Genomic DNA, 23655 nt, shown 5'->3' with positions numbered 1-23655 from the left:
TTTTCAATAGTTAAACCACTTTACTTAAATTAAAGCACCTTGCTTGAAAACTCAATATTTCTCAAAAGAAAATCTAAAGTGATTTACTAAATTAAGCAGATTAAAAGTTTATATAGGTGTGTATGCCTGAAATACAACCACACATATAGACTTGTCATTTATTGTGTACTTACCATGGGTTGGTAGGAAAATGAGGTTTTCTACTCCTGCAAACAGTTACCGTCTTGGAAATTCACAGGGGCACTTGCACCCTGTCCTATAGCATCAGCATTGAGTTCATTGTTTTGGTACTATGGGTCAAGCATTATGCTGAATGTTTTAAATAATTACCTCATTTAATCTGATAGTCTTGTTAAGATAGGTATTATCCCCATTTTATATGTGACAAAACAGATTCAAAGAGATCTAGTTACTTCCAGAGAGTTAGGGTTGGAGCCCTCTTAAATTGTATTTGTGTTCTGAACTATCAAATTGTGCATATTATAGAGCAGTGTTGTCTAGTAGAAATGTCTTATTAAGCACTTGAAATATGGTTAGTATGCACTGAGGAAGTAAATTTATCATTGTATTCAACTTTAAATTTAAATAGCAACACTTTTAACTATTAACCATGATTACATTGGGCAATGTAGTTATAGAAGCTTAAATTATGAAAATTAAATTTATAACTTATGCAAATTAATTAAAATAATTTCATGGGACAGAAATGAGGTTTTTATTGGAAATCTTTTATTTCTATTAGAAAAAATAATGCATGCACCTGATTTTATTGAAATGGTTCCAAAGAGATTACCATGAAAAATAAGCTTTCCTTTAATCACAGGCTCTCACTTCCTCTCCAAAGGCAATCATTGTTCCTATTTTTCAGTCCAGAAATAACTTATGGATTTCAAAAATAAACAGTGTTTGAAACATTGCAAATAAGAATTTTATTTTTAAAACAAACTACACTCTAATTGTTTAAATATAAAACAAACTATTTTAATACTAGATTAATATGCTTTTACTATTAATCTGTTTTCTCCACTCATCCATCTGTTTATTGTACTGTGGTGGCTGGTGTGTTACTGTAAAGCTGGAAACTGCCAATAATATTTCAAATACCAGTAGGGTGACCCATGGTGAATAGGTTTCAACCAAGCTTACAGACTAGAAAGAAGGAAAAGCTAGTTCACTTCTGAAAAACTTGCCACTGACAGCCTTATGAGTAGCAGCGGAACATTGTCTAATATAGTGTTGGAATATGACTGGGAAAGAGCTGCCTCCTCAAAGAAGTGTGATTGAACAGAGCTTTGGGGAAATTTATTTACTGAGAAGAAATAGCTGCAAACATCCACTAGTAATTAAAATAGAATATACAGTAGTCTATTCAAAGACAAGAAAAACCAAAGTGGATGTCAGAAGAGACTGAAATTTGCTCTTGAATGTAAAGTGACTAAATGATAAAGTAAAAGAATTGAACAGAAAATGTCAAATGAGAAGACAGAGTAAAGTATTATAATAAAATGTGAAAAGATAGTAAACAAGTGGCCATCTAGCTCAGGAGCAACAAAGCCCACATGGAAGAAGCACACCAGCCTGTGTGATCATGAGGTGTGGAAGGAATCAGGTATCAGGCATCAAAGAACAAAGAATCATATCATGTGTGCCCACCTTCCTGATAAAATCACTGGAGACAAATAGGTGCATAAGCAAACGTGGTGGAGAAAGCTAGGTGCCCAGCAATCAAAATATAAAGCACCTGGAGTCTTAAAGGCTTAACGATAAACAAGCAGCTATCTAACACAAAAGCAACAAAGCCCACATAGAAGAAGCACACCAGCCTGTGTGATCACGAGGTGTCAAAGGTATCAGGTATCAAGCATCAAGGAACAAAAATCACATCATTGTGAATTAGGGGAAGTGCAGAGTGGGGACCCAAAGGCCATTTGTAGGCACTGGGCATCCCCTTACAGAAGGGCCGCAGGGAGGAGAGAAGCAGGTCAGGGTGCAGTGTAGCAATGTTGAAACATCCAACTTTCCTCTAGTTCTTAAATGCTTCCTCCCCCTGATTATCATGATCCCAATTCTACCTTACAAATCCGGCTAGACCGGAGGATGTACACTGGTACAGATGGGAACTGGAAACACAGGTAATCCAGGACAGATGAACCCCTCAGGACCAATGATGATATGAGGAGGGTGGTGTGAAGGTGGAGTCGAAAGGGAGAACTGATTACAAGGATCTACTTTTAACCTCCTTTCTGGATGACAGTCAACAGAAAAGTGGGTGAAGGGAGGCGTTGGACAGTGTTAGTAAGATATGACAAAATAATAATGACTTGTAAATTATCAAGGTTTCATGAGGGAGGGAGGAATGGGAAGGGAGAGGGAAAATGAACTGATGCCAAGGGCTCAAGTAGAAAGAAACTGTTTTGAGATTGATGATGGCAACAAATGTGCATGACACATGTATGTATGTATATGTATGTATGGATTGTGATAAGCGTTGTACGAGCCCTCAATAAAATGATTTTTTAAATGTGTAAAGACCTGGAATTAGGAAAATAAAACACTCAAGCTGAAAGAACTGAAGGGAAAAATTCAAGCTTCCACTTGCAATATTGAAGAATTGTATAGGCAAAATTCTATGGGCAAACAAATATGTCTTTAAAAAAGTACAATCAGAATGCCCTTAGAAGCAACGATGGATGGTAAGATCTCATCTCACGTGCTTTGAACATATTATCAAGAAAGACTATGTGTTAGTCTGGGTTAACTAGAGAAGCAAATTCATTGATACTCATATGTATAAGAAAGAGCTTATATCAAAGAGTAATTGTATATTAAGAAACCATCCTTTCCCAGTCCAGATCAAGTCCATAAATCTGATATTAACCCATATACGCAATGATGCAGACTGTAGGAAGATTACAAGCTAGTGGATGCAAAATCTTGTGGGTCCAATGGTGGTGGATACATCTCCAGGTCTGTGGCTGCCTTCAGTTTGACTCCATGTGGCTTGTCAACAGGAAGATGAAACACACACTGAGAGAGTGGCCTGCTTCTCAGGAGAAAAAGAAGTTCCCAGAATCCTCATGAGAAGGCCACACCCATAAGGTAGCACCATAAATCTGTGACCTGATTGAATCATCAGGCTATGACCTGAATGACTGGCTAGCCTCCACTCTATTTATCAAGTTGACATGAAATTATGTAACTACCACAGCCTAGTTCCTGGAGAAGAACATCATACTTGATAGTGTCAGAAAGAAGGAGGAAGACCCTCAGTGAAATGGGTTGGCACTGGCTGCAACAGTGAGCTCAGACATAACAATCGTGAGGATGGTGCAGGACTGGGCAGTGTTTTACTTTGTTATATATTGGGTTGCTATGCTTACAGCTGACTCTACAGCACCGAACAATAGTTACTCCTTTGTGGAATGAGATGGTATTTGTAAATACATATTTCTATTTTTTAGTGTGAATCTTAATATTGTAGGGTGAAATATATATATTCCCAAATTTAAATGAAATCTTTACTCATTTTATTTGTGAATACTTTTACTAGCCAGCACTTTAAGTTGTATCCATTCCAAATACCTAACCACTTGTTTATTTAATATTGGCATGAAGTAAGATTATAGCATTTACCTGAGATGATAGGTAAATGTATTTCTTGATTACTAATTTTTATCAGCATGGCTTTTCTTACTTATTATATAAGGGCATTATATCCAATTTATTACAGCTTTATTATGGTATGCTAGATTTACTGCTAGATGGATGTGATAAACAAATAATTGCTTTCTCTCCACTACAGAAAACTTGAGGATATTGTCATTAGGAAGAAACAACATAAAGAACCTAAATGGACTGGTATGTTATTAATTATTACTTTAAACACATACACACATTTTCCCCCTTAATATAAAAATAATACCTATTTTACAAAACAAATATTTTTTAAAACACTGGCTGTTTTAAGTCGTGATTTAAATATTTTTTATTGACAGCGAAGTTATACTCTACATATTGTTTTCTTATCTTCTTTTTAATTGAAGATGTAATCATTATTTTTCTATGTCATTGTGTTAGTCTGGATTGACTAGGAAAACAAACCAGAGAGTCATATATGTATAAGAGAGACCTTTATATTAAAGAACAATTGTATATTGAGAAAATATCCCAGCCCAGTCCAGATCAAGTCCATAAGTCCAATACTAGTCCATACATTCCTCTTCAGACTCATGCAGCACATGCAGAGATGCCAGATGCAGGAAGATCACAGGTCAGTGGGTGAAAAGTCTTGTGGCTCCAGTGCCGATGGAAGCATTTCAGCGCTGGCATGTGTTTCCACGTGGCTCCTCCAGCTCTGAGTGTGGCTTGTCAACATGAAGGTGAAGTAGAAAGTGTGATTCACCTCCAGGATCCTCCAGAATCCTCATGAGAAGACCACACCCCACATGGAATCATCATCAGTCTGTGTGAACTGATTGACAGGCTCGACTCCACCCCTATACTTATTTAATCAAGTTGACATGAAATTAGGTAACTACCACAGTCATTCATCCAAAAAATTTATTCAATGTATTTTCTGAATACCTACCTTAAACCAGGCATTGGCTAGACATTGGCAGTACAGCAGAATGTAAAAATGCTCTCATAGAAATTACATTCTAGGAAGAGGAGATACATAATTGTGTAATATATCAGGTGGTGATGAATGTAATGAAGAAAAATGAGGCATAGTAGTAAGAGCATAAAATGATGAGTTGTCTCTGAGGAACTGAGGATGTAGGCCATGCAGTTGACTGAATCAGAAGACCTTCAGGCTGAGACAGCACGTGCCAAGGTCCTGAAACTGGAGCTACTGGACATGCTGTGTAAGAGCAGGGAATGCTGAATGAGAGGGAGCCAGACACTAGGCCACACAAGGCCTTATAGGCCATGATACAGATTCTAGATTTTTATACATTCTTTTCAAATGAATTGCAAAACCATTGAAAGTGTTTGATTTCAATTTTTCCTATAATTTCAACCATGGCCTTTTAAAATGATAGCCTAATAGTCTATTTTATTACTGTAGTATTATTTTTTCTTTTTTTACATTTTATTAGGGACACATACAACTCTTATCACAATCCATACATATACATACATCAATTGTATAAAGCACATCCATATATTCCCTGCCCCAATCATTCTCAAGGCATTTGCTCTCCACTTAAGCCCTTTGCATCAGGTCCTCTTTTTTTTTCCCCTCCCTCCCCGCTCCCCCCTCCCTCATGTGCCCTTGGTAATTTATACCTCGTTATTTTGTCATATCTTGCCCTATCCGGAGTCTCCCTTCCCCCCCTTCTCTGCCGTCCCTCTCCCAGGAAGGAGGTCACATGTGGATCCTTGTAATCAGTTCCCCCTTTCCAACCCACTCACCCTCCACTCTCCCAGCATCGCCCCTCACACCCTTGGTCCTGAAGGTATCATCCACCCTGGATTCCCTGTGCCTCCAGCCCCCCTATGTACCAGTGTACAACCTCTGCCCTATCCAGCCCTGCAAGGTAGAATTTGGATCATGGTAGTTGAGGGGAGGAAGCATCCAGGGTCTGGGGGAAAGCTGTGTTCTTCATCGGTACTACCTCGCACCCTAATTAACCCATCTCCTCTCCTAAACCCCTCTATGAGGGGATCTCCATTGGTCGACACTTGGGCCTTGGGTCTCCACTCTGCACTTCCCCCTTCATTCAATATGGTGTATATATATATATATATACCATATATATATATATGTATGTATTCAATATGGTGTGTATATATATATATATACATACACACACATACATATATATACATGTACACACATATATCTTTTTTTTTGCATGATGCCTTATACCTGGTCCCTTTGGCACCTCGTGATCGCACTAGCCGGTGTGCTTCTTCCATGTGGGCTTATTTGCTTCTGAGCTAGATGGCCGCTTGTTCACCTTCAAGCCTTTAAGACCCCAGACACTATCTCTTTTGATAGCCGGGCACCATCAGCTTTCTTCACCACATTTGCTTATGCACCCATTTGTCTTCAGCGATCCTATCATGGAGGTGTGCAGTCAATGATATGATTTTTTGTTCTTTGATGCTTGATAACTGATCCCTTCAGGACCACTCTATCACACAGGCTGGTGTGTTCTTCCATGTGGACTTTGTTGCTTCTGAACTAGATGGCCTCTTGTTTATCTTCAAGCCTTTAAGACCCCAGTCACTATCTCTTTTGATAGCCGGGCACCATCAGCTTTCTTCACCACATTTACTTGTTCACCCACTTTGGCTCCAGCAGTTGTGTTGGGAGAGTGAGCATCATAGAGTTCCAATTTAATAAAAGAAAGTATTCATGCATTGAGGGAGTGTTTGAGTAGAGGCCTAAGGTCCTTCCGCCACCTTAATACTTAACCTATAAATATAGACACATAGATCTATTTCCCCATCCTCATATATATATTTGCATGTACATGTCTTTGTCTAGACCTCCATAAATGCCCTTTGACTCCTAGCTCTTTCCTCTATCTCCCTTGACTTTCCTCCTGCCCTGCTACCATGCTTCGTCGCCACCTGGGCTAGAGTATACCTCTTCTCTAAGCAACCTTACCCTTGATCATTTCCCACCAGGCCTGCCACTCCCCCCTCTCTACCATTTTGGGTCCCATGTTGTTCCCTTGTCCCTGTGTTTGTTAACACCACTTCCTTACCCCCCCCCACCCCAAGTCCCCCTGGAACTGTCGGTCCCGTTGTTATTCCTCCAGATAGTTCATCCAGCCTGTCCTATTCAGACAGACCTGTGGAGACACTAACATGCACATTTCCCCATCATCATATATAAATATATTTACATATGTACATGCCTTTATTTAGACCTCTATAAATGCCCTTTGCCTCCTAGTTCTTTCCTCTGTTTCCTTTGACTTTCCTTTTGTCCCACTATCATGTTCAGCCTTCATTTGGGTTTCAGTAATTCCTCTTGGTTACATTGCCCTTGATCAAGCCCTACCAGGCTTCTTACACCCTCCTCTCCACCAATTTGGATCACTTGTTGTTCCCTTGTCCCTGGGTTTGCTAACATCACTTCCTTTCCCCCACCTCCCCCTCTCCCTTGTCTGCTCCCACCACCAACCGTTGATCCTTTGTTTTCTCCTCCAGATTGTTTATCCAGCCTATCTTATCTAGATAGACCTGCAGAGATAATAATATGCACAAAAACAAGACAGAGCAAAACAAAACAACAAAAGACCAATGACCAAAAAATGAAAAATCTGTTAATAGTTCAAGGTCTATTTGTTGACCTTTAGGAGTGTTTTCCAGTGGAGTCTTATGGGGTGCCACGCCCTAGCCCCAAAGTCTATTTTTGGTATTCCCTCAGGACTTCCTTGCTCTGCTCCCCTCGCTGTCCTGTTGTACCCCCTAAGTGTTTTGCCTCGGTGTGGTGGGTTCAGATTGGGTGTAATTCCCACACTGTGTCTCCAGTGTTATCTCCTGTAGGACTATGGGACAGTGAGGGGTGTCGTGTCTCATAGTGGGGCTGATTAGGGTCCTCTTTGTGCATTGGCTGCTCTGAGCAGGGATATCGTCCTCAAGGCCTGGTGGGCTAGGATGTGCTCCACTCTCTTGTCCTCCCCCTTCATTTGCTTCTGTGTGCTCTGATCAGACACGTCCCTCTCCCTGAGCTGTAGCTTCAGTGCTGTCCTCTAAAGTAATTCTTCTTAGGGGAGGGGTGGCTGTCCATGTAGTTGGGTTTATGGTTGGCCCCTCAGAACTCTCTACTGGTTCCCTGCTTCATGCTGGCATGTTGCATTCACATCTAGTTCTTGGCGCACCGGGTTGAAGTCTGGTCCCTTTTTTCCTGTGGAGATATAAATAATAACCTACCCTTGGGTTGGTTAGTGCCTTGTTCCCCTGCTACCCATTTTTTTTTTTCTTCCCCTCCCTCGTTCCTTTTTAGTTGTGTACCATATGTATCCCTGGATTTGGTCTGGCCCCTGCCATACTACTTGGTCCTCACCCCAGGAATATCAGTGTACAGTAGATTTTTCCCTATGCCCCTTTTGCATTTTTTAAGCTTACCTCAGCAGATTCATGTTGTACTTGTCTTTTTGTGCTTGGCTTACTTCACTTAGCATAATTTCCTCCAGTTCTTCCCATGCGCCGATGTACTTCATGCATTCATCACTGCTTTTTAGTGATGGTAGTACTCCATTGTATGTATGTACCACCGTTTTTTAAAACCATTCGTCTGCTGATGGGAATTTGGGTTGTTTCAATTTCCATGCAATTGTGAACTGTGTCGTGATGAACATTGGAGCACAGATGTCTGGCCTTTGTTTGTTTCTTGCCTCTTCTGGGTATATGCCCAGTAGGGGGATTGCTAGATCCTATGGTAGCTCAATTTCCACCTGTTTTAGATATTGCCAAATTAATTTCCATAGAGGCTGTATATACCCACAGGTCCACCAGCAGGGGGTGAGAGTTCCTAGCTCACTACAGCCCCTCCAGCACTTGTTGCTTTCTGATTATTTGAATTGAGCTATCTTTGAGGATGTTAGTTGGTATCTCATTGTTGTTTTAATTTGCATTTCTGTTATGGCTAATGATCAGGAACATTTTCTCCTATGTTTATTGGCCATTCGGATTTCTGCCCTGTGAAACTTCTCTTCAGGTCCTTTGTCTCCCTCCTCAGTGAACAATTAGTTTTTTTCTTTTTGGAAGCTAGCAGTATATTGTAGATTTTAGTAATAAGGCCTTTGTCTGATGTGTCATTGCTAAAGATGTTTTCCCAGTCTGTGGGCTCTCTTACTACTCTCATTGAGTTCTTTTGATGTACACAAATATTTTATCTTCAGTATATCCCACCTGTCAATTTGTGACTCATCTGTATTTGTGTCCTTACCTATTTCTGATAGTCTATGTATTCCCTGTGCTAAAGTTCTCAGGTTAGTCCCAATTCCCTTATTGATGTCCCTAATAGTTTGGGGTTTTACCTCAACATCTGTGATCCACCTAGAGTTTATTCTTGTGCATGGAGTGAGGTAAGGGTCTTGCTTCATTTTTCTGCAGGTAGATATCCTTTTTTTTTTCTGCAGCACTTGTTGAAGAGGGCATCTGTTCCCATTTGATATTTTTTGAGGCCCTTATCAAAGATCAGTTGTCTGTATGCTGATGATTTCATTTCTGTGTTTTCAGTTATTTTCCATTGGTCTGAGTATCTGTGATTATACCAATACCATGCAGTTTTGACCATTGTGGCTGTATATGTGCTAAAGTCGAGTAAAGTAAGCCCTCCCACTGTGTCCTTCTTGAGGAGTTCTCTGGTAATTTGGGGCTTCTTCCCTCTCCATATGAAGTTGGTCATCATTTTTTTTCATTTCTTGGAAGAAAGATGAGGGTAATTGTATTGGATTGCATTAAACTTATATTGTGCCTTGGGCAGAACTGACATCTTTATTATATTGAATCTTCCAATCCATGAGCATGGGATATTCTTCCATTTGTTGAGGTCACTCTTGGTTTCTTATAATAGTGTTCTGTAGCTTTCCTCATATAAATCTTTTGTTCTTTTAGTCAGGTATATCCCTAGATATTTCACTTTGTGCTTGGCTATTGTGAAGGGTACCACCTTTCTGATCTCCTCTTCTGTGGTCTTGTCGGATAGACTTCTGTTTGTTGATCTTGTATCCTGCCACTTGGCTATATTCCTCTATTGCTTCAGTACTCCCCTTGTGGAGTTTTTGTGATTTTCCATATATAAAATCTTATCACCTAAAATAGCGATAGTTTCACCTCTTCCCAAGCGAATACCTTTGCTGTCTTTTCTTTGCCTTATGTAGTTAGATAAAACCTCCAGTACGATGTTAAATAAGAGTGGGGACAAGGGGCATCCTTGTCTGGTCCCCTTTTTCAGTAGGATTGTGTCCGTCTTTTCTCCATTGACTACCATGTTGGCTGTTGGTTTTTCTTATCTAGCTTGTATTATCTTGAGGAATTTTCCTTCCATTCCTATCTTCTTGAGTGTCTTAAACAGGAATTGGTGTTGGATGTTGTATAATGCTTGTTCCACATCTATAGATATTATCAGGTGGTTTTTATAGTTTTTCCTGTCAATGTAGCAAATGATACTAATGGTTTTTCATATGTCGAACCATCCCTGCATGCCTGGTATGAATCCCACTTGGTCATGGTGAATTGTTTTATACACTTTTGTATTCTATTGGCCAGTATTTTGTTAAGGATTTTTGCATCAATGTTCATTAAGGCTATTGGTCTGTAGTTCTCGATTCATGTGGGATCAACGTTATACTAACTTCATAGGAGTTCAGGAGTGTACCATCTTTTTCTATGTTCTGGAAGAGTTTGTGTAGGATTGGTGTCAGTTCTTCTCTGAATGTTTGGTAGAATTCTCCTGTGAAGCCATCTGGTCCAGGGGATTTTTCTGTTGGTAATGCCTTGATAACCTTGTCTATTTCTTTTCTTTTTTTAAAATTAAAAGCCTTTTATTTAGCCAGTGGACAAGAGGTGGCTCCTGCCTAGCATACTCTCGACCAATCTTGTCTATTTCTTTTAGTGCTATGGGTCTGTTGAGATTCTTGACATCATTTGGGGATAGACTAGGGAGGAATTGTTCTTCCAAGTTGTTGAATTCATTGGAGTACAGTCCTTCGTAGTACTGTGTAATTTTCCTTTTGATTTCATTAGGGTCTGTTGTAATGTCCCCTCTTTCATCCCTAATCCTTGCTATTGAAATTTGTTTTTTTCCTTTTTTTGGTTAGGTTTGTCAGTGGTCTGTCAATTCTGTTTATCTTTTCAAGGAACCAACTTTTAGCAGTATTAATTTTTTCCATAGTTTTCTTATTTTCCTTCTCCTGAATCTCAGTCCTTGTTTTTTATTGTTTCTTTTCTTTTGCTATTAGTAGGATTGTCCCGTTGACTCTGCTCTAGTTGCTGTAAATTTTGTGCCAGCATATCAATCCTAAGTCTCTCATTCTTTTTCAGGTGTTCATGTATTGTAATGAAACTTCCTCTGATAACTGCCTTTGCTGTGTCCCATAAGTTTTGGTACATCAAGTCCTCATTCTCGTTGGTTTCTAGAAATTTGCATAGAGTTATTCACCCTCCAATTGTTTGCTCTTGTTTACTTAATCTTCCTTTTGTTGATTTCCAGCCTTATGTCACAGTGGTCAGAGAGAGAGGTCTGTATGATATCAACGTGCTTATTAAATTTTTACAGATTCACCAAATGCTCCAGCATGTGGCCTATCTTAGAATATGTGCCATGTGGGCTTGAAAAGAATGTTATTTTTTATTTTGTGTTTGGATGAAAAGTTCTGTGAATATCTATCAGATCAAATAGTCTAATTGTAGTATTTATATCTCTAGCCTCCTTGTTGAGTTTCTTTCCCTGTGATCTGTCTTTCTCAGAGAGCAGTGTATTGAAGTCACCTACTATAATTGTTGAGGCTGTGATTTCTTGTTTCATCTTTTGGAGTGTTTGCTTGACATATTCAGCGGGTCCCTCGTTTAGAGAATATATGTTTAAAATGCTTAGTGGTTATTTGTCTACCGTTCCCCTGAGCATTATATATTGTCCCTCCTTATCTCTTTTTCATGGTTTGCACTTTGAGGTCAATTTTATCTGAGATTAGGATTGCAACCCCTGCTTTTTTTGAATTTATGTTTGCTTGGTATACTTTTCTCCCGCCTTTGATTCTCAGGCTATTTTTCCCTGTAGTCTTGAGATGGTGTCTCCTGTAGGCAGCAGATTGATGGGTTGTGTTTTCTAAGCCAGTCTGCTCGCCTCAGTCTTTTAATGCCTGAGTTCAGTCCATTGATATTCAGGGTTATTAACTCCATATGTGAACTCTGTGATGCCATCTTATACCTTTTGTGTTGGATGTTTTCCTACCTCCCTTTCTTACCAGTGTGCACGTGTGTGTGTATCACTCTTGACTTCCTTCCACTCTTAAGCTAATGCTATTTTGAGGGCTGTTTTCTCTTTGTTACCCTCTGGGTAGGGTTATTCTATGTGGCGGTCTCTTATTTGTGCTTGGTGAGTGCTTTTCTTCTGTCCATACTGGGTCAACAGGGATCTTTTGTAGGACTGGGTTTCTTATAATGTATTCTTTGAGTTTTTCCTTGCTGAGAAGACTCTTACTTCTCCATCTATCTTGATAGATAATTTGGCTGGTTGAGTATTCTTGGGTTTGCATTATTTTCCTTCAATTTTTGGAATATGTTACTCCAATCTCTCCTCTTCTTTATAGTGTCTGCTGAGAAGTCTGAGCATATTCTTTTCTGGCAACCTTTATATGTGATTGCTTGTTTTTCCCTAGCTGCTCTCATGATTTTCTCCTTTTCTTCAAAGTTGCATAGTTTTAACTATTATGTGCTTTGGTGACTTCTTGGGATTCAGTCTAGCTGGTGTTCTTTCAGCCTCCTGAATGGTTGCCTAGTTTTCATTCATTAAGTTGGGAAGTTTTCCTCCAAGAATTCTCACTATTGTTGCAGTTCGCTTCTTTGTTGTGTCTTCCTCCAGTAATCCAATTATTCTGATATTGCCCCTCTTCATAGCATCAGACATAGCTCTTAGGGTTTTTTTTTTCAGCTTCTCTGATGATCTTATTAGATTTTTGTTTGCTTTTGTTAAAGTCTGCTTGGCTGTCCTCTAGATCACTGGTGTGGTTCTCTGCCTCCTCCAGTCCATTGGCAAAGTCCGTGAGTCTGCTACTGTTCTTGTATCTCATCCTTAAACTCTTGTATTATCCTTTGGTGTGTGGACTTAATCTCCTCTATCACTTCATCCTTTTTCTGTATTGTTTCCCTCATAGCCTGTATGACCCCAAGCAGCATTCTGAAATTTTCGTTTTGTGGCACATCAACGTCTGCTTCTTCTATGCACGTCATTCGGTTCGGGACATCTTCTAACATTGCCTTTTGTTTCTCCTGTTTTTTCATCGAGGTCATTGGGGCTGATTGCTTTTTGCATGGTATTGTTTTATAGGAGCCAGGTGCCATTTTCCAGGGAGTCGAAGAGTACTGGCTCTCTCTGGGAGATTTGTAGGAATGCTTCTTCAAACTGCCTGCAGCTAATTTCATTATGGAATTGGCCTACCACTTTATCCTCCTGTGGCTTCACTCTTTCCCTAGTCATACAGTATTTGGTTATTTGGAGGGCTAGTTGTATGGTCCTTTCAGGGGACGCTGGTTGGATTGTTGGGAACCCACAAGGATGATGCTGTAGTGGGTGATCTCACAAGATTTCGTGATGGTGTGGTCCACAGCAGCTTGGGGCACTGCAGAGGGCATTCAGGGGTGCCCACTACAACAGGAGTGCAACGGAAGGGTGGTGGTTTGCTCGCTTTGGTGTAGAGCACCACGAATGGTGGGCAGAATTGCCCTGGTCAGGTAGATCGCTGTGGAGGTTGGGCAGAGGTTCCCGCAGCAGCATGAAACGTGGGCAAATGTTGGCCGACCTGCCTTAGGCCCTGTAAGGCACTATGGCAGGTGGAAACAATGTCCCACAGTCACATGGAACCACAGAGAAGGATAGGAGTTCCCCCAGCCATGCAGGCAGGATTTCCCCCATAGAAGGTGGGTGGGATTTCCCTAGCGAGGTGCTAAGCACTGCAGAGGGTAGGCAGAATTTCCCTGGGAAGAAGTTGAGTGGATATCCCTTGTGGAGGGTGGGCAGGCTTTCCCCAGCCATGGGTTATGCTTCACAGGGTGGAGCACTCCCTGTTGGGTGGAGGGCAGGCGCAAATGCCATAGGCTAAGGGGAGTGGTCTTGGAGGTTGGCAGTGGCCGGTGAGAGAAAAGAGAAGATAAAATAAAATAAAAAACAGCCTGCTGAGACGGTGGGGTGATAGAGAGAAGCGAGGGAAGCAAAAATAATTATATATCTGAACCTCAATCTCTGACTGTGGGGCTGGAAGTGTTTAATCCCTGCCCCTGAGGCATTTGCAAGCTATCGCTGTATTGAGATAAAGTCCCTGGACCAGCTCAAATGATCCCAGCTCCAGCCAAGACAGTGGCAGGGCTAAGGTTAAACCCTAGCCAGCCTCCACTGTGATAAGCCAAAAGCTCCCAGCTCCTCAAAACCTAGTGGATATGTGCCTACTTATCTTTATGATGCCCCTGTTGTGACCCGGCAGTGTGGAATTTTCCTCTTCGTAACTCTCCTGCACTGATTTCTGCGGTGTCCCTCTGGTATGTGTTACTCAGTCGCCATCTTCCCGGAAGTCTCTGCACTTAACTTCTTCACACATACTGTCAACTACTTCAGTTATACTCATGCCAGTTTCCACTTTTATTAGTGGCATGTAAGAATATCCCCTACACTCCTGGCACTATAGATTATTATTCAAATTTTAGTATTTGCCAACATGGTTGGCAAAAATGATACTGAATTATTTAATCTGTACTACTCTCTAATCAGCTAATTTTTATACATTTATCAACTATTATATTTCATCTTGGAAATTGACTAACCATATTTTTTTGCTTATTTTTAAAAACTTGCTTAGTTTTTTTTACTAACAAATGATAGGCACATTTAAGTATTACCAATAATTATCCATTATTCAAAATGTATTACTATTAGTGTTCTTGAAGTCATTGATTATGTACCAGGCTCTTTACCTGCATTATCGCATTTCAATCTCACACATAGCTAAAACTGTTATCCTGATGTTAAAGTAAGGAAACTGAAGTTCAGATAGTTATGTAATGTGTCCATGTATAGAACCAAAGCCACAGCCATGAAATCGATTCCTACTCGCTGTAATTGCCCATTGGGTTTTTGAAACTCGATCTCTATTACAGCAGATGGCCTCGCCTTGCTGAGATGATTGATTGGTTCAGGTTTGTTAGTGGACAGTTTGCCAATAGTATCTCACTTTTAAATATGCACATGTTTTGTCCCAGCTATTCTATATGCAGGAGTTTTATACTCATATGTGGTCAAAGATGATGGAACAAGTATGTTCATTAAAATATAAACCTAAAACCAAACTCACTGCCTGCAAGTTGATTCCACTTCAGCAACCCTGTAAGTGTAGAACTGTTCCATAGTCTTCTAAGGCTGTAAATCTTTATGGAAGCAGACTACCTTATCTTTCTCCTGTGGAGCCAGCTGGTAGATTTGAACTGCTTACCTTCTGGGTAGCAGCCCAACACTTAACTCAATGCACCACCAGCATTGCTTACTGCAACCTAAGTTGTAGAAAAGATTTTTAACTACTTATATGCCTTAACAGTAGTAGATTACTTAAAGAAATACTGTGCATGTAGGGGGGAAATGGGACAGGCTTACCTGTATGTGCTAAAATTGAATAGTTTGTTAATTGAATAAAAAAGCAAAGCAAATATTTTTATGTATGTATTTGCATGGCATATTTCTGGTGACAGTTGTGACTTCTGGGGAAGGGAATGAGAAATATGAGATGAGATGATGTTCTTCAGTAGTGTTTCTTAGTATTATTTTTATTAGACCTTGGATAAGAAATGTAATCCTGGGTAATTTGTAATTTTTCGTTGCTCATTGTAACATAGCTTTAACATAGCAAACAATTGTAACCACCAAAATATCTATCAGTTGTGGACTTAAAGATATACTGCGTATCGAGGGAGAAAATGACAGAAGAAAATCTAATAATTTGTACGATATATTAAAATTTATTGTAATATGTTTTTTGTATGCCATCTCATGGTGAATGAGGTCATTTTTCTCTAACTTCCTGTTTACTGTTGGTTTGTGATATGAAAGCTATTTATTTTAATTTATTTCCTTTGAAACCAACTATGTACCTACAAGCAATTCTTAACTCTACAAATCAGCTATCTTTAAAGATTTTCAAGCAACAATGTACTACTGGGTTCATTACTTTATATACAAAGTAATGTATACTATATATACAAATTTGTGTACTTTACTGCCATCAAATCAATTTCAGTAGTGACCATGTAGGACACAGTTAAACTATTCCATAGTGTTTTTGAGAGTCTAAATCTTTACAGGAATAGACAGGCTCATCTTTCTCCTTTGGAGTCTGGTGAGTTTAAACCACTGACCTTGTGGTTAGCATCTCAATGCCAAACCCATGGTACCACCATAGGTCATTGTCATAAATCCATCATTTTATTTATTTATTTATTTTTAAATCCATCATTTTAAATGGTCTAAAATTGAGAAGTGTTACAGCACTGCAGAAAGCCCTTTCACTTCTGTAACTACTAACATCCTAATATTAACAGAGCAGACCATTTTTGCATCCAATACTTATAATGGCTTGTTAACTCTAAAGAATGGAAATTTTAAGAGTTGAAAGTGACTTGGAGATCTCCTTACCCAACCCTCCCATTTTACAGAGAAAAATTGGAAGGAAAATTATTTGACAAATTCAGAAGCATACAAACTTGCTATATACCTGTTCACTCAGTGTCCACTTCTGCACAGAACCAACTTATTGGATGACAGATCCATTAAATGGATATAAACTTAGCCAGATTCATATTCACCATATTGTTTTTGTTACCTCCTTACCCATAATCCATAAGTCCCTAGGTGGCTCAAGGTTAAGAAGTGCCAAACTCTAAGTAAAAGGCTGGAGGTTCATATTCACCCAGAAATGCCATGGAAGTAACACCTGGCAATTTGCTTCCAAAGGTCACAACTTTGAAAATATTATGCAAGGCCGTTGTACTGTTGGGATCACTGTGAGTTGAAATAGACTTGATGTCTACTAACAACAAACAATTAGAAAATTCTGTTACTTCAAATCGATCTACACCTTATGAAAACTTTTTAAGTGTTTTGGTTAGTGTTCATTTTCCTACCGTTGTGTCATCCCAGAGGTCAAATTTGTCATTCCATCTCTGGGAAATGTCAGCTTCATATTTTAGACATGGATCGCTTCTTGAATAACCAAAATACCAAAAAATATTACTTCAGTTGAGATGGTTAATAAATCTTTATATCTGAGCAAGTACAAAAAACAATAGATAGGTTGAAAATATTTTTGAAAGACTGAACTACATCATGGACAAACAAGATTTATACAATGCTTCTAATTCTGTGATCATAAAAAATTCTCATTCCTCAGAGGTATATTCCCAAAATGCACTGAAATTAGGTCAGAGCCACACAGTTGAAACCAAGTAGCTAAATGCTAAACTAAAACAAACTTTGCACTTCATAGAGTGAACAGGACAGCACAAACATTCTTGGAACCTTCAGTACATACTTCTAAGAGAAAGACACCATGTGTGAGTGAGGTATTCTCTATGATACTCTAATGGGGAACACATATTAATCCTGTATCAAATCCACAGGACTATTTAGAGTGAACAGAGCAAACTATGTTTTTTTATTAAAAGATCATTTTATTGGGGACTCTTACAACTCTTTCTACAATCCATATATTGATTGTATCAGACATGTTTGTTTATATGTTGCCTTAATTCTTTTTCAGACATTTACTTTCTTTATTTACTTATTTTTGCTGGAAATCTTTTAATTTTTATTTATTTATTTTAAAATCATTTTATTGGGGGCTAATATAACTCTTATCACAATCCATACATACATCAATTGTATAAAGCACATTTGTACATTTGTTACCCTCTTCGTTCTCAAAACATTTGCTCTCCATCTAAGCCCCTGGCATCAGCTCCTCATTTTCCCCCTCCTTCCCCTCTCCCCTCTTCCTCATGAACCCTTGATAATTTATAAATTATTATTTGGTCATATCTTACACTGTCCGACATCTCCCTTCACCCACTTTTCTGTTGTCCGTCCCCCAGGGAGGAGGTTATATGCAGATCCCTGTAATCGGTTCCGCCTTTCTAACCCACCCTTCCTCCACCCTTCTGGTATCACCACTCTCACCACTGGTCCTGAAGGGATCATCTGTTCTGGATTCCCAATTTTTCCAGTTCCTATTGATACCAGTGTACATCCTCTGGTCTACCCAGATTTGTAAGGTAGAATTGGGATCATGATAGTGCGGGGTGGGCGGTGGCGGGGGGAGCATTTAGGTGCTACAGAAAAGTTATATGTTTCATCGTTGCTACACTGCACCCTGACTGGCTCGTCTCCTCCCTGTGACCCTTCCATAAGTGGATGTCCAGTTGCCTACAGATGGGATTTGGGTCCCCACTCCACACTCCCCCTCATTCATAATGATAGGATTTTTTTGTTGTTTTATGCCTGATACCTTATCCTTTCGACACCTCGTGATCATATAGGCTGGTGTGCTTTTTCTATGTGGGCTTTGTTGCTTCTGAGCTAGATGGCCCCTTGTTTACCTTCAAGCCTTTAAGACCCCAGATGCTATATCTTTTGATAGCTGGGCACCATCAGCTTTCTTCACCACATTTGCTTATGCACCCATTTGTCTTCAGCAATTGTATCAGGGAGGTGAGCACACAATGATATGATTTTTTGTTCTTTGATGCCTGATACCTGATCCTGTCAACAACTCATGATCACACAGGCTGGTGTGCTTCTCTCATGTGGGCTTTGTTGCTTCTCAGCTAGATGGCCACTTGTTTACCTTTAAGCCTTTAAGACCCTAGACACTATATCTTTTGATAGCTGGTCTCCATCAGCTTTCTTCACCACATTTGCTTATGGGCCCGCTTTGTCTTCAGTGATTGTGTCGGGAAGGTGAGCATCATGGAATGCCAGTGTAATAGAAGAAAGTGTTCTTGCATTGAGAGAGTACATGAGTGGAGGCCCAATGTCCATTGACTACCTTAATACTAAACCTATAAATGTATACACATAAATCTATTTCCCCATCCTCATATAGAAATATATTTACATATGTATATGCCTTTATTTAGACCTCTATAAATGCCCTTTGCCTCCTAGCTCTTTTCTCTGTTTCCTTTGACTTTCCTCTTGTCCCACTATCATGCTCAACCTTCATTTGGGTTTCATTAATTCCTCTTGGTTACATTACTCTTGATCACGCCCTACCAGATCTCCTACACCCTCCTTACCACCGATTTAGATCACTTGTTGTTCCTTTGTCCCTGGGTTTAGTAACACCACTTCCTTTCTCCCCCACCTCCCTCTCTCCAATGACTCCCCCCCCCCCCCCGCAGAACTATCGGTCCTGTTGTTTTCTCCTCCAGATTGTTCATCCAGCCTATCTTATTTAGACAGACCTGCGGAGATAATAACACAAACAAAAACAAGACCGAGCAAAACCAAGTGACAAAACAAATCAACAGCAACAAAAGGCCAATGACAAAACAACAAAAAAACCACAACAACAAAAAAGAAAAGCTCATAGTTAGTGCAAGGACTGTTTGTTGTTCTTTTAGGAGTGTTTTCTGCTCGAGTCTGATATGTCTGACTTTGGGCCTAGCCCTGGCCCCAAAGTCAGACATTTACTTTCTATTGAGTCCTTGGTTTCAGCTCCTCTTTTATCCCCCTCCCTTTCCACCCTACTCTCATAACCCCTTGATATATTATGAATTATTATTTTCATATTTTACACCGACCACTGTCTCCTTTCCCCCATGTTTTCTGTTCTTTCCCCTAGAGAGGGGTGTCGATCATTGCAATCGGTTCCCCCTTTCTCCCTTTCTCTCCCCACTTTCCCCCTACCCTTCTGGTATCACTATTTCCACTCCTGTTTCTGGATTCCATGTGTCCTATGCCCCCATCTCTTATCTATACCTGTGTACATGCTTCAGCCTAGTCTGAATTGAGAAACAGCACTGGGGTCATGATAGTGGGGGTTGAGGAAGCCTCAAAGAATCATAGGAAGAGTGTGTGTGTTTCATGAATGCTTGACTGCACCCTGGTGGACTCATCCCTTCCCTGTGGCCCCTCTGTGGGGATATTGTTCCATAGTCTACAGATGGGCTGTGGGTCTCTGCTCTACTCCCTGTCATTCTCAACAATGTGTTTTTGTTTGTTTGTTATGTGTCTTCTGATGCCTATTACCCAGTCCCGATGATTCCTCATGGTCTCACCGGCGATGTGGTTCTTCCATGTGGGCTTTGTTGCTTCTCAGCTAGATGGCCGCTTGTTTAACTTCAAGTTTTTAAGACTGCAGATGCTATATTTTTTGATAGCCAGGCCCCATCAACTTTCTTCACCTCATTTGCTTATGAATCCGTTTTGTCTTCAGTGATTGTGTTCAGAGGGTGACCATCTCAGAATGTCCATTTGTTAGAACAAAGTGTTCTTGTATTGATGGAATTATGAGCAGAGGCCTGAAGTCCGTCCATTACCTCAGTGTATTTTTGTATAAATATATGTACATAGGTCAGTACCTCTATTTTTGTGGATTAATGCATTTATATCTATACACACCTATGCTTATACCTCTATCCATTGCTTTGCTTCCTAGGTCCTTCCTCTATTTCCTTTTAAGCCTGTGTCAAACCCAAAGGGCTGTTCAGAGTGAACAGAGCAAACAATTAAAAAAACAAACAAAAAAACCACCAACCAATTGACTACGTCTGTTATGATATTTTGGCGACCTCATGTGTTTCAGAGTAGAACTGCACTCAATCCGTGGGGTTGTCAGTCACTGTGTAAGTAGATTACCGAACCTTTCTCTCCAGAAGACTCAGGATGGATCATGAACTCCCAACCTCTCAGTTAGTAGCCACGTATTAACTGTTTGCATCACTCAAGAATTCCATGTAAACCAGTGTTTCCCAAAGTGGGAGGCCCTGGAATGACCCAAGAGGAGCTGCAAAAATAGATACCTAACATTTATCCTGGATGATGGGCTATTGTATAAAAGTTTTTAATTGTCAGGAGGGCTCTGAGTAATTTTTTTTTGTAATTCTGAGAAGGGAGGGTAGGCCAAATAAGTTTGGGGACCATGGTGTAAACTATGGACTTTAGTTAATAGTAATGCAATTATAACCAGTATACTACAGGAATCCGAGATGTTAAATCAGAGAAACAATGTTGGAGGTTGGAAGAAGCTGGTGAATTGGGAATGTGACTTTCTACAGAATTTTTCTGTAAACCTAAAACTTATCTAAAAATTGAGCTTTGTTTTTTCTTAAAGTATCCTATCCAAAGGAATTCCTATTCTGCCCTATCCTATTTTCTCTTATTCCATCTAAAATGAATTGCTATAGCTAAGTCAATAAGCAAGTTGCTTGTAAATCAGTGAGAGTGGGTTCATCCCTTTGACAGTTTAGAGAGTTGGCCAGCTAAAGACTGATGAAGCATTGTCCCCGTGCATGTAAAATAACACTAACTTGGTGAATCCAGAATGGAACCTAAGTTTTGTGATACTCTGCTCAGTAATTTTCTACTCCATGTTGTCTGAATTTAGAAGGATGAAGGTACAGGCACTTAAACTGTATACGACAAAACTTACATTATTTTAAGACTTACTTCCCTCCTCTGAAAGATATACCTATGTATACTTGAGTATAAGCTGACCCGAATATCTGCCGAGGCACCTAATTTTACCATCAAAAATGCATTAAAAATGTGCTGGAAAACTTGGCTTATACACAAGTCTATACGGTATATGATAAAGTAATTAGATCATTTGAAGGAAAAATACATCTGAGAGGTCTTGGAGTTTAAATCACGAAGTTTTGATGTAAGAATGCTAGGGTGGTTAGATTCAAAAGTTTCTTTTCTTTTGGAACTGTTATTATTAATATTTATTAACTTGGAAAGGTGAATTGCATGGGTTATACTAAATCACAGAGCTAACCCAGGCCATGTATTCTCAACTCTACCCCATGTTTCTACCAGTATAGAAGATGCATGATGCATTCAGAGTATTTGTCCAGACTACATTTATTCTCTTTGAAGAACAGTTACCTGGGCTCCCCATTCTAGACGTTATCATGTAGACATGGGTAAATTCTTTTGAAATAAGAAGGTATTTTGATTGAATATCAAATTATTCCTACTTTTTTTTCTTTCTGTCTGCTTATAAAAGAAGGAAAATTTTTTGTTCCACCACTAATGGATAACATTTAAGAAGTAATATGATATGATCTTTATACTATTCCAGAGTTTAAACTGAATTTAATGTATTAAAACAACTAAATGAATTAATAGATGGTTAGTTGGGTGGGGTGGATAGGTGATGGGACAAGTATTAATTTACTAATGACATTACTATATTAACATATTACTATATCAACCAGTAAACAGTTAATGGTAGAATCTGGGGATTGGATAAACAGATGATTATTATAATATTCTTTTTAAAAATTTTATTATAACATTCTTTGAACCTTTTTAATGCTAAAAAATTTTCATAATGCTGGGAGAAAAAACAGATTTTAGGCCTCATTCTACTATTTAGTTTTATTAAAAGACAAAAACCTTCATCTCTCTTTAATAGGAATAAGAAAACTACTTTGCTTACCTTAAATACTATAAGGATCAGATATTAGATTGTATAGGGAAGTCATTTGAAAACTAGTATTTAATAACAATTGTAAGATAGTTCTAGTATCTTCCTTCTTGATGATTTCAGTGGCCATTCTTTATTTTTAAATTGTGAATTAGGTAAATGTTTATGTAGCAGATCTTTTCTGCATTCGCCATTTTAAACAACTTACCAAACCTCCCAGTGGGTTGTAGCCAGTTTTGAAGTCTTATGCTCTGTGAGTTTTAGCTTAATGACACACTCAGAGAGAAGGAAATATTCTAGTCAATCAGAAGAGAGGAAGAGTAAGTTCTACTTGACGTCTTTAATAAGAAAAAACGCCCACACACCCCTCAGTGCCCTAGACCTCAATTCACTAGGAAGGCCAGTGCCTATAGATGTTTAGAAGGAGGGAGGCATAACAAAAGTGTAAAAATAAGCATATATAAATCAGATTGTGCTTTCTTTTGTAGGAAGTAGTAGGAGACACATTAGAAGAACTGTGGATCTCCTACAATTTTATTGAGAAGTTGAAAGGAATCCATGTAATGAAGAAATTGAAGATTCTCTACATGTCTAATAACCTAGTGAAAGACTGGGGTAAGTGAAGACTTGGCCTTCAAACTGCTTGTAGAATATAGCCATGTAAAGCAAACAATGCAAGTTAGGAACAATTTTTTTGTAGTTACAGAGAGAAATAGCTATATGAATTTCTACATTTCTGCTAAATGTATGACATTTAAATTTTTACTTAGAATGAATATAATTACATAGGCCTTGTCTTATTAAATATCATAAAAATTATAAAACTATTATCCAAGGGTTGAAATGAATCAATAACTCTTGTTACTAAATTTTAAAGTTTATTTGCTATCACTTTGCTTTTTTCCCGTTATTTATTTTTAAAATTATTGCTGAAAATATAAACCCGTTCCCATCATACAGTTTAGTAGCACTGATTGCATTCTTTGGTTTGAGCAATTATCCTGACTCTCTTGTTCTTAGTTCTTCCTCCCTCAGTAACGTAAACTGGCTGTCCCTTAAGGTTCCTATCCAATCTCCTGCATTGCTGTTATCAGTTTGATCGCATATAGATCTTAAAAGACCATAATGCTAAGGCAACCCTTCCTCAATTTGCTTATTTTATTGTACATTATGCGTTCAGTATTTACCAAAGCCTCATTGTGTACCATGAACTATAACTACTTTCAAGGAATACACAACTTAGGAGGAAGAATAATTTAGAATCCAGTAATTGTGAAAG

General features: G+C 39.1%; 1 protein-coding gene across 1 annotated transcript in view; it reads left to right on the top strand.

Moving 5' to 3' along the window:
• The window catches only part of DNAL1 (dynein axonemal light chain 1), a 64632-nt gene that overhangs the window by 27687 nt on the left and 13290 nt on the right, over window positions 1-23655 (top strand). Inside the window, exons 5-6 of the mRNA XM_075530727.1 lie at window positions 3803-3858; window positions 22865-22991. Of these exons, the coding sequence (XP_075386842.1) occupies window positions 3803-3858; window positions 22865-22991 (183 nt within the window). The remainder of the gene's footprint in view (window positions 1-3802; window positions 3859-22864; window positions 22992-23655) is intronic.

Source organism: Tenrec ecaudatus, chromosome 14, assembly GCF_050624435.1.
Source record: "Tenrec ecaudatus isolate mTenEca1 chromosome 14, mTenEca1.hap1, whole genome shotgun sequence".
Classification (NCBI taxonomy): Eukaryota; Metazoa; Chordata; class Mammalia; order Afrosoricida; family Tenrecidae; genus Tenrec; species Tenrec ecaudatus.
This window is presented reverse-complemented; position numbering and strand designations above follow the sequence as displayed.